General features: G+C 36.1%; 1 protein-coding gene across 2 annotated transcripts; it reads right to left on the bottom strand.

Annotated features, from left to right (window-relative positions):
- Window positions 1–3,678: 3,678 nt before the first annotated feature.
- LOC108211465 (protein CUP-SHAPED COTYLEDON 3) lies at window positions 3,679–7,919 on the bottom strand. Of its 2 annotated transcripts, none has more exons than XM_017383073.2 (3): window positions 7,487–7,919; window positions 5,498–5,763; window positions 3,679–4,335 (listed from the first exon to the last, which is right to left on the bottom strand). In XM_017383073.2, the coding sequence occupies exons 1-3, from the start codon at window positions 7,653–7,655 to the stop codon at window positions 3,877–3,879; spliced, it is 894 nt and encodes a 297-aa protein (XP_017238562.1). In that variant the 5' UTR covers window positions 7,656–7,919; the 3' UTR covers window positions 3,679–3,876. The 2 variants fall into 2 exon arrangements, with proteins under 2 accessions (XP_017238562.1, XP_017238569.1); XM_017383080.2 differs by having other exon boundaries at window positions 3,679–4,332; window positions 7,487–7,915.
- Between the last annotated feature and the right edge of the window lie 6,857 nt (window positions 7,920–14,776).

Below are 14,776 nucleotides of genomic sequence, written 5' to 3'. Positions count from 1 at the left end.
ATTAAATATCCTAGGGTTTCATTATCTTTATCTAAGTTACGCTCATATGAACAAATTTATATGGTCATAGCCACTTATTATAATCTCTCGATGCCTTTCAGATGACTAGTACTTGATCACATATTTTATCATCCTGGGTAAGTATTCTAGTTCTATTTTGATCTTGTTCAATTGATTTGATCATTGTAATATGTTGATTTCAATTATATGTGAACTGAACTATGTATTGTAATGTCAAGAAGTAAGAGATTTGAGTTATTTTTTTAATCTGCTTCATTATTATTAAGCTATATATATAATTTATTTTTCAATGTTCTTGTCTCTGGAAGTTAGTGATTTTGATTGAAGTGAACAGGTTACTAGTATACTTTTTTCTTATGCAATTTTGTTTTGTGTTTTTTCAGCTCCATGAGACAACATTCAACATCTGTGCTGGAAAAGAGTTCAAAATCATCAAACTTATGCAACTCTATTTGATATGATTCCAATATGTTATTAGTAATAAAGGAGAGATGTTTGCCCTGCAACTGAAAGTACTAAACTATAAACATTGATAGCATATGTTTTTGAATATAATTTATTTTGGTCCTTTTTATAATTTATTTAAACTTAATTTACATTGATGATTCTGCTTAAGTCTCTAACTTCTACCGGTCATGACTATGTATATATATTCTAGTTAAGAATAATTGACGGGCTGTGATTTTATATAATTGCTAAATCAAGGAAATGATTAGAACTTCTCGGTGACTTTGATGTTCAGGATTATAGTCACGAGCAATCTGCAAGGCATGTATGTGATTTTGAAAGAGTTATACACACATACTGGAGATAGTATTCAGATAGGATCAGAGTAAACCTTTGTATTTAATCATGTCTTTTAGTGAGAACGTCGACATAAAAATCTGATATGTTGAACTTACAACAGCAGCAAGCCAGCAATATCATAATTTTTCTTAAATTTTGTTATTCCTGAATTCATTTATCCAGTCAAATTTCAAGCGTTCACTGTAGTAGTGCATAATACACTATGGTAGTGCATAATAGTGAAGTTACTGTGTGTATTAGGGAATTGCAACTTACCAGAGCAATGCTTGCTATAACAAGAAGGGAAAATGGAGCATTGATGCTAATCAACCCATCTTAACTGTAGTGGTGCTGATATACTTATTTAGTTATTTATATATTTTTTGATTAATTGTAATCAATTTGCCACATAAGATATAATATGATCATGGTTAGTTCATGTCAGCTATAAGTAACTCTAGTTAGTTTTTTTTCAAAGATTTAGTAAAGTTTATTGGGGTTATAAGTGAAAAAAAAGTTTAAAGGTTTTTTGACAAAAAAAAGACAAGTTAGTTGGGTTTTTTGGTTAATAGCTCTAATGGGTTGTACTAAAGTATTTCAAGAAACAGTGGGCGAAGCCCAGTATTGTAAGAGTTAGTCGAGCCGTGTTTAAAAACGGATGTCCACATGAATTAATAATTTTTAATATATAGTAAAAGATAAAATATTTGAAATTTTCAGAAAAGATAGCGTTTTTAAAATAAAAAATGACTCAATTTTATTCAATTATAAAATTTTAATCAAAATATTTTTTTAGTTTAATTAATTTACTTAATCCGGATACTAAATTAGTGAGATGGACTAGAATATTGAACTAGTGACTTAACAATTGGTATCAAATCATTTTAATTTTTTTTCAAAATTTTATATTCACTCCTAGAATTAGTATATTATAACATCCGTGTTGTATTGTCTCAAAAATATAAAATACCAAATTGTAATTTGGACGATAAATCAGTTAAACGGACGAGAATATAATTAAACGGTTGATTTAATAACTAACACATTAGATTACTTTATTAGTTTTGATTTTTTCTACACTCCTAAAATTAGTATTAGTATATACAAAATGAATATTAGAATAGTTCCAGCTGCAGCATTATGCATTTGTCCTTGTAATCTTGTCCATGTATGTGCACAAGTTTTTATATGAGGTGACTTATTATCCAACTTATTATTTATTTAGAAACTTATCATTGAACTATAATTTTTTTCTTTTTTGTCACTAACGTTAGGATCTTATATAATGGTGATCTTATATGTGTCTATATCTTTATATTATGGAACTATACTTTAAATATTATGGACTAACACTATATTTTAATAATGCTAAAAAGAATAACATAGTGTTAATAATCAAATCCGAACCTAACGTTAGTGATAAAAAAAATCTGAACCTAATATTAGTGACGAAAAATGAAAAAATTATAATTCAGTGATAGGTTTCTAAATAAATAATAAGTTGGATAGCAAAAAATTCTATATTCCCAAACTAAAATAGTCCAAGCTCCCTTAGCTATACCAGTTCACAGCGGATTCAGAATTTAAAGCTGGATCAGTCCCGGCAATATCTATGGAAGCTTCCTCGTTTCAGGAATCAAATGACCGGCTCAAATGACAGTCGACTCTAATCTTTAGCACATTCTTTCAACTGGTTTTTGAGACAAAGCTGTAACCATGATTTCAAGTTGAAGAATGAAGTTGGGAGCAATACATTCGGAGAACAATCCATAATCTGGAGGCTATAAATGAAGTGGCCGTTTGTTTACGAGAAGCAGCTTCTGCTTCTTAGTTCCACTTTTCTTAACGCTTTTGTATAAATAAGTAAAACACTTTTACGAAGTTGAGAACGCTAATTTTTTACTCAGAATTTTTACTTTTTTCCAAACACTTTATTAACTTATTTAACTTCTCACTTCTACTCAACTTCTTTAATTTAAGTAAGAATTAAGTCGTTTCTTTTAAGTTGACCCAAACGGGTCCGAAATTTATAAATACTCATGCATAGGATACTCAAAGACACTAATTAACTAGACTAATGCCATAAGATCTTCGAGCCAGATAATATTTTATTAACAATCAGATACACCCACACATCTATTTTATATTTAACCAAGTCCCACCCAACGAGATTTCTGCTTCACGGCTTGCATCAATTATCTTCTTGATATTACAAGATATGTACAAGGTATAGTCTCGTTCTCTCTGGGTTGTTCTCCACGACCCTACTCTATATATATCATCGCTTCTGATTCAAAAGATTCTCCGTGGAGGGCTACATATTCTTTTCTTGTTTAATCATAATACACAAACTAATTGAGCAAGACATGACTAGAAACTAATGGTTAAACTTAACATCAACGTTTTTACCTTAATTAATCATCTCTCTGCTCTTTCCCATGCTTGCACGGTAAGTCCTCCTATGCAATCCTCATCCTAGCTAGCTATATACTTCTTGCATGTTCCATTTTTGTAATTACGTATAGCTGTAAAATATCGAATATTTGGTACTTCTCATTTTATCTTAATTAGTTTGACTAGCACGTTTTTTAAGAGTGAATATTTGAATTCATCTAGACCACGGATATTGAGATATTAGATGTTAAAAAAAATGCAGTATATGAATGTGTGGTTGTAATAATCAAAAATTGATGCTATAAATAGAAAATTTTCATTCTTCTTAAGACAAAAAAAAAAAAAAAAAAAAAGTAGTTCACATAAAATGAGACAAAGAGTGTATGCGAAAATGATGATTTAATAGATATAAATTTATTTTAGGACATATTATTATATAAATATAAAAATATTTTATGAATCCAATAGGGGATAATATACAATGCAAACAAATGTAATATATACAAACTTACAAACAGTACTGCATGAACATATGTGTGACCTAGACCTAGCAATCTATCATTCTATATAATTCTATATGGTATACGACAAATCTAAGAGATGAAATGCAACATGTATGTGTTGTTTCGGTACCCTTATAACAGACCCTGCAGATCATAATATTGTGGACTAAACTTATAAACAATCATCAAACATTATCCCATGCATGTCCGAATCCAATTCATCTACCATATTTCCATCTTCGAAGTTGATATCATGAAACAGGAACTTATAGTCATTTTGATCTTCGCATTTGGAGTTCACCGTCATGATATCGTTGACACGAGCGAGAGTAGTACTAGTGTCGGTATGAGGTTGATGATGAGATAATTGGAGGAAATTAGGGTTCGTGAGTGATGGAAATTGGAGTAGAGTGTTAGGTTGTTGGTAGGATGGGGGGCCTTGAGGCGTGAAATGATTATAATGTTGTTGGTGATGATAATAGGAGCCGAGGGGTGGAATTCGGTTAGACGACACTGGAGAAGTGTCACCAGCTGTTGCCTCTTGAACCTCAAACACATCTTGTGGGCTCAGTTGGTTGTTGTTCTCTGTCTTGGCTTTGTGAAATACTCTACACAACACCCAGTCCTCCTGCTTTAATCATCATTTCTCATTACATTAATACTTGTGTAACAATTAAAAGCAAATTGCTTGATATAAAAACACACATAAACACTTTCGAAGGTAAGGGTTTGTTTGGGAGTGTTATTAAAAATTGCTGTGATATCATAAAAAGTGTTGGTAAAAAAATGTTGTTGAGAAATCAGATAGCTTAAAAAGTTTAATATTTTTGATGAGGTTTTATAGTGAAATATATGACAACTACCAAGAAAAGCTGAAAAGAGCTAAAAACTATTGTTGAGAAATAAGTTACTTTTAGATTTATCAAACAGTTTTTCACCTGATTTTCAGCAAGTTGAGGTTGCAGTCTACCACTGCAGTCCAAATGTTACCTAACTATCAAATTTTTATAAATACACATCTAGCTAGCTAGTGCATATGTTTATCTGTGTTTTACACATTTGGCCTGTACGAAGAGGTTAGAAAGTTTTTCCCCATGCCGGTTGTATCCAAGTCACTTTTCCCGTAAAGAATCTGACGCAAGTGCGTCATTTTCGAAACGAACAAAAAAGATGAAAAATGGATGTGTGTCCGTTCTTGAGCGAATTCTTATCAGAGCAAGTCCAATGCTAGATGCTATATATCTATTGCTATTGCTATAATATAACACCAAAAAGTGTTTTTTGGTGCTAAAATAAAACTTGCACTCCAATGCTAAGTTCTATAACTAGTTTCAAATTTAACCAACTCATTAACTTTTACCTAACTTCTATAAATAAAATATAGAACCAAGGATGTGGCAACATGGATGGATCCATCCTTGGTTTCAAATATAGAACCAAGGATGCATCTATGCATGGATGCATCCAAATATAACACCCCTTTGGAGTTGAGTTTTTTTTACTTTTGATGCTATAATATAGCAATAGAACCAAGTATAGCATTGTATTGGAGTTGCTCTCAGAAGTTTCTTGAACCATATCAAAAGTCTGTTTTTATATCAATCTTTTCGAATGTCCCAATTAGGTAACACAGACAAATGAACCAACTATTTTTGAATAATTCGACATGAGATGGCAAATTGAGTTATGGATATGTGACATTTCAAGGTGCATGGTGAGACTGAAATCAAGAACTTTACTCGGATGTGACACAAAATTCGCACAAATTCATTAACAAGGATTAATCAAAGTACCTTGGGTGGGAGATTTGGGTTCTCGAGGCGAAATTCGTGCATGATCCAACCTGTTTTGACACCATTCGGCGCTCTATTCTTGTAGAAAACCAGAGTCTTTCGCATCCCTACAATCGCATTAGTCTTCGGGTCAAGCACCACCCGATCCTTCCCAGTGGCTTTCCAGTACCCCGTCGTGGTGGCCCGATTGGTCCGGAAGCCAGTGGCGTATTTCCGGTCCCTAAAGCTGAAGAAATACCACTCTGTCGAATTCAGCTTCGCAACCTCTGCAAAATCAATAAATAATCATTTAGTTTTCGGGTTTCCGTCAATAATAACATTTCGAATAGACATAAGCTCAAATCAAGAAGGCACAGTACAGGAATTGTTATACAAGGCTATCTAATTGCTAACTTTATAATAAAGTTACGATAGGGCATGGACCACAACGATTAGAATTTGACTGGTTTCATCTTTACCTATAGAATAATTGCAGAATTTTGGTGCGGCAGTACGTTTATTTGGAAAAATTTAAACGAAAGGGAGCTTGCATCGCGTGCAGTGTCGTTTTCTATTGAAATTGTGTAGAACAAATCTGGGCCAGATTCAAATCATTTAACTTCTAGCTAGTAGCTACAGTGTTGTGCGTAAATTATGTGCACCACACACATACTGACATACATGGAATTAAGCATATCAGTATATTTATACAGTTACAGTAGAAGGTGGCTACATAAATATGAAAAAACAAGATTCAAATAATTGTTGGTTCCTTCACTGCTCAAATTAGTCTCATCTTTTTCGAATGTCTGTATAATTCAAATTAAAAATATTGCGGAATTCTTGTAGTAATCAACAAATTATGAAGTGAAGAGAAAGAACAGTAATGCTTCAAACTATACCAATTATTTGATGTATATGCAAATAATTGGGATCCGGTGGAATTTCATGTAATAGCGCTATATCTGCATGTAAACGCGGATGACAGCAATCAAATAAACAATATCCAGAATACATATATAAAGTTTCAAAAAATATCCAGAATTTATCCATGTACTTCATTTTAGGACTCCAGCGCTAACCACTACACCAAAAGCAGCTATTTGTTGGAGATGACACAACTATAGCCTTTATAGTGTAGTAGACAGCACCACGGTTCGAGTTAGGGAGATGTTGGGCAAACTAATATGCAGAAAAAGTTCTCTCAGCCGTTGAATTCTCACCGTGTGTGCAGATTATATATGGGATGAATGATGATAAGATTGTAGAAGTTGGTCTGCAGGGAGCAAAAGTATATGGACAAGAAGAAGTTTGTGTGTTTTGTGTGCCCGGCCGGACATTATGAGTGCTGAAACTAATGTAACAAGCGCATATCAACTGATGAGTGCTATCTATATGTGTTTTGTCCGAAACCCCGGAGGCCCAGAATCATATATAAAATGAGCTGATGAGCTTTTATCCGTCTTCACGTTCAATTGCTCGCCACTATCATTGATCAAGAAAATCTTTCTTTTCACCAGATTCGTCCCGAATAAAGGTTAAAAGCAAAAAAGAAAAAAAATCAACTTTACAATTTCATAAAGCTCTTAAAGCTCATATCTGTGCACTATATTCTCCCATAAACATATAATTACACTAATCATACGAGCCTTAATTATTTCTTAAAGATTACTAACAACAATACAAATAATAATACTCAGAAATTAACAAGTATAACGCACACAGTATACACGCCATGTGCGACCCTATGTCTGGCCTTTCTTTCTTCTCCAGCTCGTATAAAGCCATCATTACAGCGCGCTTGTCGGAAGCACGAGGAGAAATTGACGAGACTTGTTTAATTTTTTCACCAACACAAATTTAGACGATAGGCTTATCAAGAACGAGTTTCATAACAGCCACCACATAATTATTTGTACTCGCAAACTTAATTGCAGAAAAGAAACAAACGACATCATTAATTGACGGAGATGACATGCACATAAATATATGTAAAAATAAATATCGTACCAGGAAGTTGCCATGGCTCACAAGTATGAAGATCAATCTCCACTAGAGTGCCCTTCAAGACCTCCTCTTTCGCGATTTTTTTGAACAGATAATGGCATACTAATTCCTCGTCGCTTGGATAGAACCTAAACCCTGGAGGAAGCTCCGCGCCAATATCCCTCAGCCCCATTCTTCTATTATCGTAATTAATGAAAGCTTAAAGGGAGGTTTAGTGTTAAACTATATATGGAGTTTAACAGAATATAATCTGTGAGTTTAAGGCTCAAAAGATTACAATTTTGATTAAGGGAATTGGGGGAGAAATGAGGAATTTAGCTAAGAATGTTTTCGTATGGTGTGGTGTAAAGCTTTTGATTGAATACTTAAAAGAGTATATAGGTTGTATCTATACAGCTTGTAGATAGAAGAGAATGGCATATCTATAAATACATGAGTTTTTGTAAATTTCAGTACTACTATATATAGAGAAAGATGATGCAAGTAACTTTGGCAGTTCAAATTTTTCTACAGCATTCCGTGTGTTCGGTGATTTTGTTTTTGTCGAAATTTACAAGAAAACAAGCCACGAGAGGTTGTAATATTAAGCTGGTTAAATACATTATGTTTAGGCTCTTTGACAGAGATGTTGCAGATAGTAAGACTAGTTTTTTGCTAGTAAAAAACTGTTTTGATAAATTTAAAATCAATTTTTCTAAACAACCTCAAAAACTTTTTTTTAAAAAGACAGGTCCCCTATATTTGCAAAGAAAAGCTACCTCTCAGTTTTTGCGAGAATCTTCATTATCAAATTTGATCAAAAATATTTTTTTAATATTATAAATCAATTTCAAAAGAAAGATATTAAAAAATTATCAAATAATTATCTGGTTTCTAAAATAATTTTTTTACGAGATCTTTTCCTAAGAGTACAGCATTTTTAACATCTCTAAACAAGACCCTTGATCCATAACATCCAAAATACTCCTTTTCTTTTAGTTAATATATAGCAGACAAATATTTACCTACCCTAGCTTCCTGACGATTGTTTACATGGTATACACAACTTGACATATATGCAGATATACCTGTCCTCGATTAATGAATAATTATTTTAATATCAACGTAGTAGGGGCCATATTGTTTAACATGATGGATGAATACAATATTTTGATTTTGAGGATATTGGTTTATTGAATTTAAGTATGATGGAAAGAAATTAAAGAATTTAGCTACTTCATGGGAATTAAACAGTCTCCAGATCACCACTTATCTGTCTTGGTACTGCTCATCTACAGAAGTGATCGGGAATATTATCTGGCAATGTTAGTGACCAGACAAGTACGCACACATAAATTACAGTAAGGGCCAGGAAGTAGGGGCCTGACAGTTTTCAAAGATATTAGTACATGTAAAAAAAAGTATAGGATATTTATATGAATAATATGTTATTTTCAATCAGTTTTTATTGATGATTAATTTGTTATATATATGAATAATATGTGATGAAACTTAACAAGATGAAATACTTGTCATTTGTGTATATATCTATTTTAATTTGAACTAATTTATTTTAAATCAGCATATTATGTAATTATATATTTATGTTTTAATAAAATTAATTACTAGCTATTCATTTTTAATGAATTATATATTTGTTTATATAAGTTAAAAAAATATATAGTCAAAATTATGATATGTGAGAGATAGTAGTATATTAGGTGATAGTTGGGGCACTTGCTCAAAGAGACTAGAGTTTGTTAAGTAGTATTTATATAGTCATATAGTAGTCGAGCAAGTGCTTACAATAGATAAATAATGTGCACACATATAGGAGCGAGTCTATCAAGTTGCATTTATAGTCGATAATTAATTAAAAAAATAATCTTCAATTATGGTTATCAGTTGTATAATGTGTCTCTCATCAAAATTAAATTTGAATATTCTAGAAGTTTGTTACAACAGTGTTACGTTTGTATATGTCTTTTATTCGAACTAGATTTTGATTAAAAAAAAAGAAAATTAATTGTAATGTGTCTAAACTAGATTTGAAAATTCTAAACGTTTGAGGTGTGACAATAGATGTTTAGTATTTAAGTTCATTTGTTAACTTATGTTAAATAATTCCGCTTCATTACCTCGTCTTCATTATTGAGAAGGTGGGATATGTGGTTATTTTTTATTATTTGTAAATAATATTTTGCTTATTTATTACTTTGACGAAGCCTACATAAAATAAGTGTTCGACCAGGAAAAAGTGATCTCGATGACACAACCCTGATTTATTGCCTATGAAAAATAAAATATACATTAAAAGTATCTAACTCGTCTTATTTCTTACATATAGATAACGAATCATTTACAAGTCGAAGAGATTTTCAGTTTATCGGTTTTCATAGATTTCATATAATTATAATTTGTTAGATATATCTATACTTGTTATAGAACTAAAAATGGGGGTGAGCGATTCGTGCCTTGGACTGGTCTCGATGCGAGATGCCTACGTATCCTCTGCTAGGAGAAGAATCAAATCCAAAACGTAGTTCTAGTTATGAGGGGTAGAGCAGAATCAAGTCCAAAACGTAGTTCTAGTTATGAGGGGTAGAGCCCTTTATATAGGCGCTTCAGAGTCAGAAGTCGGATGGAAGTATGATTCCATGTATCAGACTTTCTATCGAAGTAGGTTTCGAAGCAAGAGATAGGATAGAGCTCTTATCCTCTTGTTGTTGACGTTTATCCGAACTTCTGAATATTTATCTGCTAGAATCAGATGTATTATAGAATTTGGACTTGTAACTGGACCTCTGACTGGGCCTCTATTAATTAATTACGAAATTAATTAATATTTAAGAGCCTCAGGCCCTATTTAACTGGGCATTAGTGTTCTTGGGCTTTCAATATCTAATAATAATTAAATATTACTTCTGACCCATATCATTTGCCCCCCAACTTTCGACAAGTTTTGTAAAAACTTTTCAAAAGTTGCTGAGTCCTCGTCGGCTTTCTGAGCTCCTGATTCATATATCATGCGGGAAAGCTAACTTCTGCAAATTCCCATCGTCCAAGGTCTGAAGTTCCATAAATAGCGCAAGGATCTCACCGATCTCGACTACTTCGAAACAATTCGAGAGATGATTCGAATTGACTGTATAGTAAAGATAGCTCTGTTTCGTATCCTTCGGGATTGTACTTTATTTTTAATTGGAGTATCGGAAGACATGAGTCTTTCTTTTGACTTTTCGAGTTGTTTTTATGACACTACGAGTCTTTTTATTGGTACAACAAGTATTCTTCAAAATTACGTTTGTAATGGTACTTTCGAGCACTTTCGTATTTTTTCAGGGCTAAATTCAAATTAATTGGAATTTTTATGATTAAATTCCAATTTTCTAGAATTTTTCGAGCCTTTAAATAATTTTTAAAATTTCAATTTTATGATTCTTTTTGTATTCTTCCCTATTTTTGGAATTTTTGGGACATTTACTTTAAGAACTAAATAATTCTTTAATAGAAATTCATCCCTCTTCCTGAGATGCTCCCTTGGCGTGGGTACCCCCGCCAAGGAAGCACTTTAGCTTGCCACGCCTAGGAGTTATGTCTCCTGGGCGTGGTTGGTTGATGTCTTGGTTGTTCTGCCTCCTTGGCGTGGGTAGGCCCTCCAAGGAGGCATTTTAGCATGCCACGCCTAGGAGTCATGTCTCCTAGGCGTGCTTGACGTAGCTTCCACTGTGACCTGCTCCCTTGGCGTGGGTACGCACGCCAAGGAGACATAATTCCGTACCACGCCTAATGGCAATGCCTCCTAGGCGTGGTTGACTTCAAGGCCTTACATAAGCTTCATTTGTTAGTGCTTCCTTGGCGTGGGTACAGCCGCCAAGGAGACACAATTATATACCACGCCTAGGAGAGATGCCTCCTGGGCGTGGTTAATTTTAGGGCCTTCACAAGGCTTCGTTGTTAGTGCTTCCTTGGCGTGCGTACACCCGCCAAGGAGACACAATTATACACCACGCCTAGGAGAGATGCCTCCTGGGCGTGGTTGATCTTAGGGCCTTCACAAGGCTTTATTTGGTAGTGCTCCCTTGGCGTGTATATAGACGCCAAGAAGACTTATTTATACAAACTTCATTTTCGCTAGAATTTTCATTTATTTTTCGTAATAAATAGCATTTTTTGCTCAATTAGCAAAAGTGCTCTAGGCGTGGCTACCCCCGCCAAGGGGACCATCAATTTGGCACGCCTAGGAGTGTGATGTCGCTATATGCTGTGGGCCTCTGTCTAGAACTTGTCAGGCCTATATTATTTAGTTTTTTCCTTTAAATTTTTCAAGTGTCTTCAAGAATTCTCTCGATTCTTCTAGAAGGGGTTGGTCTTTTCAAATTGAAGGGCTTCCCGCCTGTGTTTAGGCCTTTCAACCGGCCCAAAGCCCATTTCACCGGCTGTAAGCCGTGAACCCTGGGGTTTACGGGCAAATGAACGGGCTAGGACTTTCTATAAATCTAGAGACTGAGAGTTTCACTTCTCATTTCACTTCAAAATTTCTAAAGTTTCTTAGTTCAAATACCCTCAAACACTCTCTAGCCTTCTCTCGATTTTCCTTGTTTTTCGGCGAGATTTAAGGCTAATTTCCGGCAACCTTCAAGGATCCCCCAGATTCCGGCCGATCTTCAAGCGTTTTTCCAGTTTCCGAGTAATATTCATCGCTTCTTCATCAGTTTCTGGGTTTCATACCTTCATCCGAAGAAGATCAATGGCTGATTCTGCATTATCACAGCAATCCCAGCAATCTCAACTTTCTCTGCCTCCGGCCGCTAATGCTCGTGTTCGGCGAGGTAAAAAATCCCTCGTCCATGCTAGCGTTGTTTCTTTACGTGATTTACTTAGCGAGTTTGGTCAGGCTTTTCCCAACCTTCATCATCTTGATGCATATAATCATCCATCTAAATACAAACAAAAGGATGTAGATATAATGGCTAAATTATTTGGGATAGAGCATCCTTATAGGGCCGTGGCTCCAGGCCCAAATGATAGGGCTTGCTACCCTAGGCCTGGGACCATTAGGGTTTATAAAGAAATGTTTTATGCGGGCTTTAGGCTTCCCCCTCCAATGTTTGTTTATAGGTTGTTGGCCGAAGCCTGGGTATGTCCAACCCAACTCCAGCCCAATGGCTGGAGGTTTATTTACTGTTTTTTAGTTCAGTGTAAGAAACATAACTTAGAGCCCAGTGTGGCCGTCTTTAGATATTTGTTTAAGTTTGTTAACGCACCAAACGATGAGGGCTGGGTTAAGATCCAGTATAGGACTAAGGGCCGTAGCATTTTCATATCGGACTCGGCCCCTGACTCCTTTCCTCGTTGGAAGGGTCAATGGTTTTATTTGTATATGGAGGGGGCCGATTGGGCCGATTATTTCTACTCACATTTTAGCCGGGCTGAGGATGGGGCCATGAGGTCCCTTAAACTAGGGGTCGAAGAGAGAGCGGCCATAAAGATTTTGACCGAGGATTGCCTCCATCACACTTCGCTGCTTATTTCTGAGGCCTCACTCCAAAGTCACGGGCTAAGTGATTTGGGCCCTGAGGGTAAGCCCACCATGATTTTTAAATTTGACTTGTCTCTTAACATATTTTGCGGATTCTTATGTCATTTTCTTATTTGTCTTGCAGCCCAAGCCGCTCTTGGAAGCATTTTCAAGAAGCGGGAAACAGCTGCTTCCAAGATGGTGGTAGCCGAGGTGCCTCGGGAAAAGAGGGCACGAAAGGAGGGGAAGTCCCCTATTGTCGAGAGGGTTCCAACCTTCCTCACTCCCCGGCCCGTGCCCGTCGAGGAGGACCCAAGCCCCTACGTTGTGGAGTGGGGGCTCCTCAAAAAGGATACTGTGGTCGGAGATTCTCGGGCGGCCGCTGAGTGGTCCCGGAGCGTGATCACACCCCGAGATCGAGCCCATGTGGTGGAGTCGAGCGAGGACCTCCAAATTGAGCTTTTGGGGGCCCAAGCCGTGGCATCGGTAAGCCCTGATTTTATGCATCACATTATTTTTAGGTCTTCTTCTTACTTAGACAAATTTTCTAACTGCGATTTTTTCGTGCAGGTCAATACCTACCTCCAGGCTGCGGTTCACAACCTGAAGGCGGTTAGGGCCGAGAAATCGATCGCGGAACGGGACCGCGATCGCTACTTCGAGGCCTCAACTGCTAACTTTGAGCAGTTTCGGAGGGTGGAGGCCGAGTTGGTGGCCGAACAGGAGAAAGTCCGCACTCTGGAAGCGGAGCTGGCGAGGGTCCGCAAGGAAGCGGTGGAGGACTTTAAAAAGTCCAAGGAGTTCGAAGACATCCTGGCGGCGGAGTTCGAATTATCCTTTCCCGAGACTTTCAAGTCCTGTTGGGAAAGGATCATAGACGAGCTCGGTTCCCAAATTGAGGGGGTCACCTTGGAACGATTCCCCGTCCCGAAACTTCCCGGGGAGGAGACCCCTTCCCCGATGGCGGTCGAGGATCTCGGGGATTCGCATCCTGTGGACTCTCAAACTTTGGAGATTCCAACCGAGACTCTTATGATCCAAGACTCCAACTTGGATGAGATGGATCTTGGGAAAGGTGGGGAGGCCCAAGATGAAGCCCGGGACGAGGCCCAGGATGAGGAGGCCCGGGAACTTGAAGTCCAGGAGACTGAGAAGGCCCAGGATGATGCTTTTGATGATGGGCTTCCTTAGGCTAGGTTTCCCTTTTCGGCCCTGCGTGGCTTATCTTTGTAATTAACTATTCGGATATTTATACCCTTCGGGGTTTTAACTTATTTAAATTCTCTTTTGTCTCACTTTTTAATCTCGCATATTTAGCATTCTTTACTTAGAATACTTTTTGGATTAACTTCCGTCTTATGCTTTTTTCTGCTTTCCTGCATACCGTGCATTAAGTTTAGGATTTCAAATCTGACAATAAGACATCCTTAACTTAGGATTAAAATTAAACTTGGGAGACCAAGTCTGAGAATAATTTTCTGATATTTGTAATGACCCTGCAAGGTTTATCTCTTACGAGTCAGTATATTATTTTGTGAGCTTTCTATCCAAAGTGGTTCGTACTTAGGATTTCTAGCTTTAAGCGTGTAAGTTCAAACTTTGAAACTCGTGGCTGTCTATTGAAGAAAACACAGGTGGAAAATAACTTGAATAAACAAGTTAGATAATCCTCAGGACTTTATTAATATCATAGTAAAAGAGATAAACTACTTTCGGAAATCAACTACATGGCTGTGGTCAACATGACCTTATTCCTGTGATAACTAGTAACTCCTACTTTTATTCGATAAGTA

This window comes from Daucus carota, chromosome 1 (genome assembly GCF_001625215.2).
Source record: "Daucus carota subsp. sativus chromosome 1, DH1 v3.0, whole genome shotgun sequence".
Classification (NCBI taxonomy): domain Eukaryota; kingdom Viridiplantae; phylum Streptophyta; class Magnoliopsida; order Apiales; family Apiaceae; genus Daucus; species Daucus carota.
This window is presented reverse-complemented; position numbering and strand designations above follow the sequence as displayed.

Bases quoted from the DNA above. Each gene is read 5' to 3' on its own strand.
- LOC108211465 (XM_017383073.2), bottom strand. From the start codon at position 7,655: ATGGGGCTGAGGGATATTGGCGCGGAGCTTCCTCCAGGGTTTAGGTTC. The intron at 5,764-7,486 runs GTACGATATTTA...TTGATTTTGCAG, and splicing joins TGAGCCATGGCAACTTCCTG to AGGTTGCGAAGCTGAATTCG. The intron at 4,336-5,497 runs GTACTTTGATTA...TGATGATTAAAG, and splicing joins ACCCAAATCTCCCACCCAAG to CAGGAGGACTGGGTGTTGTG.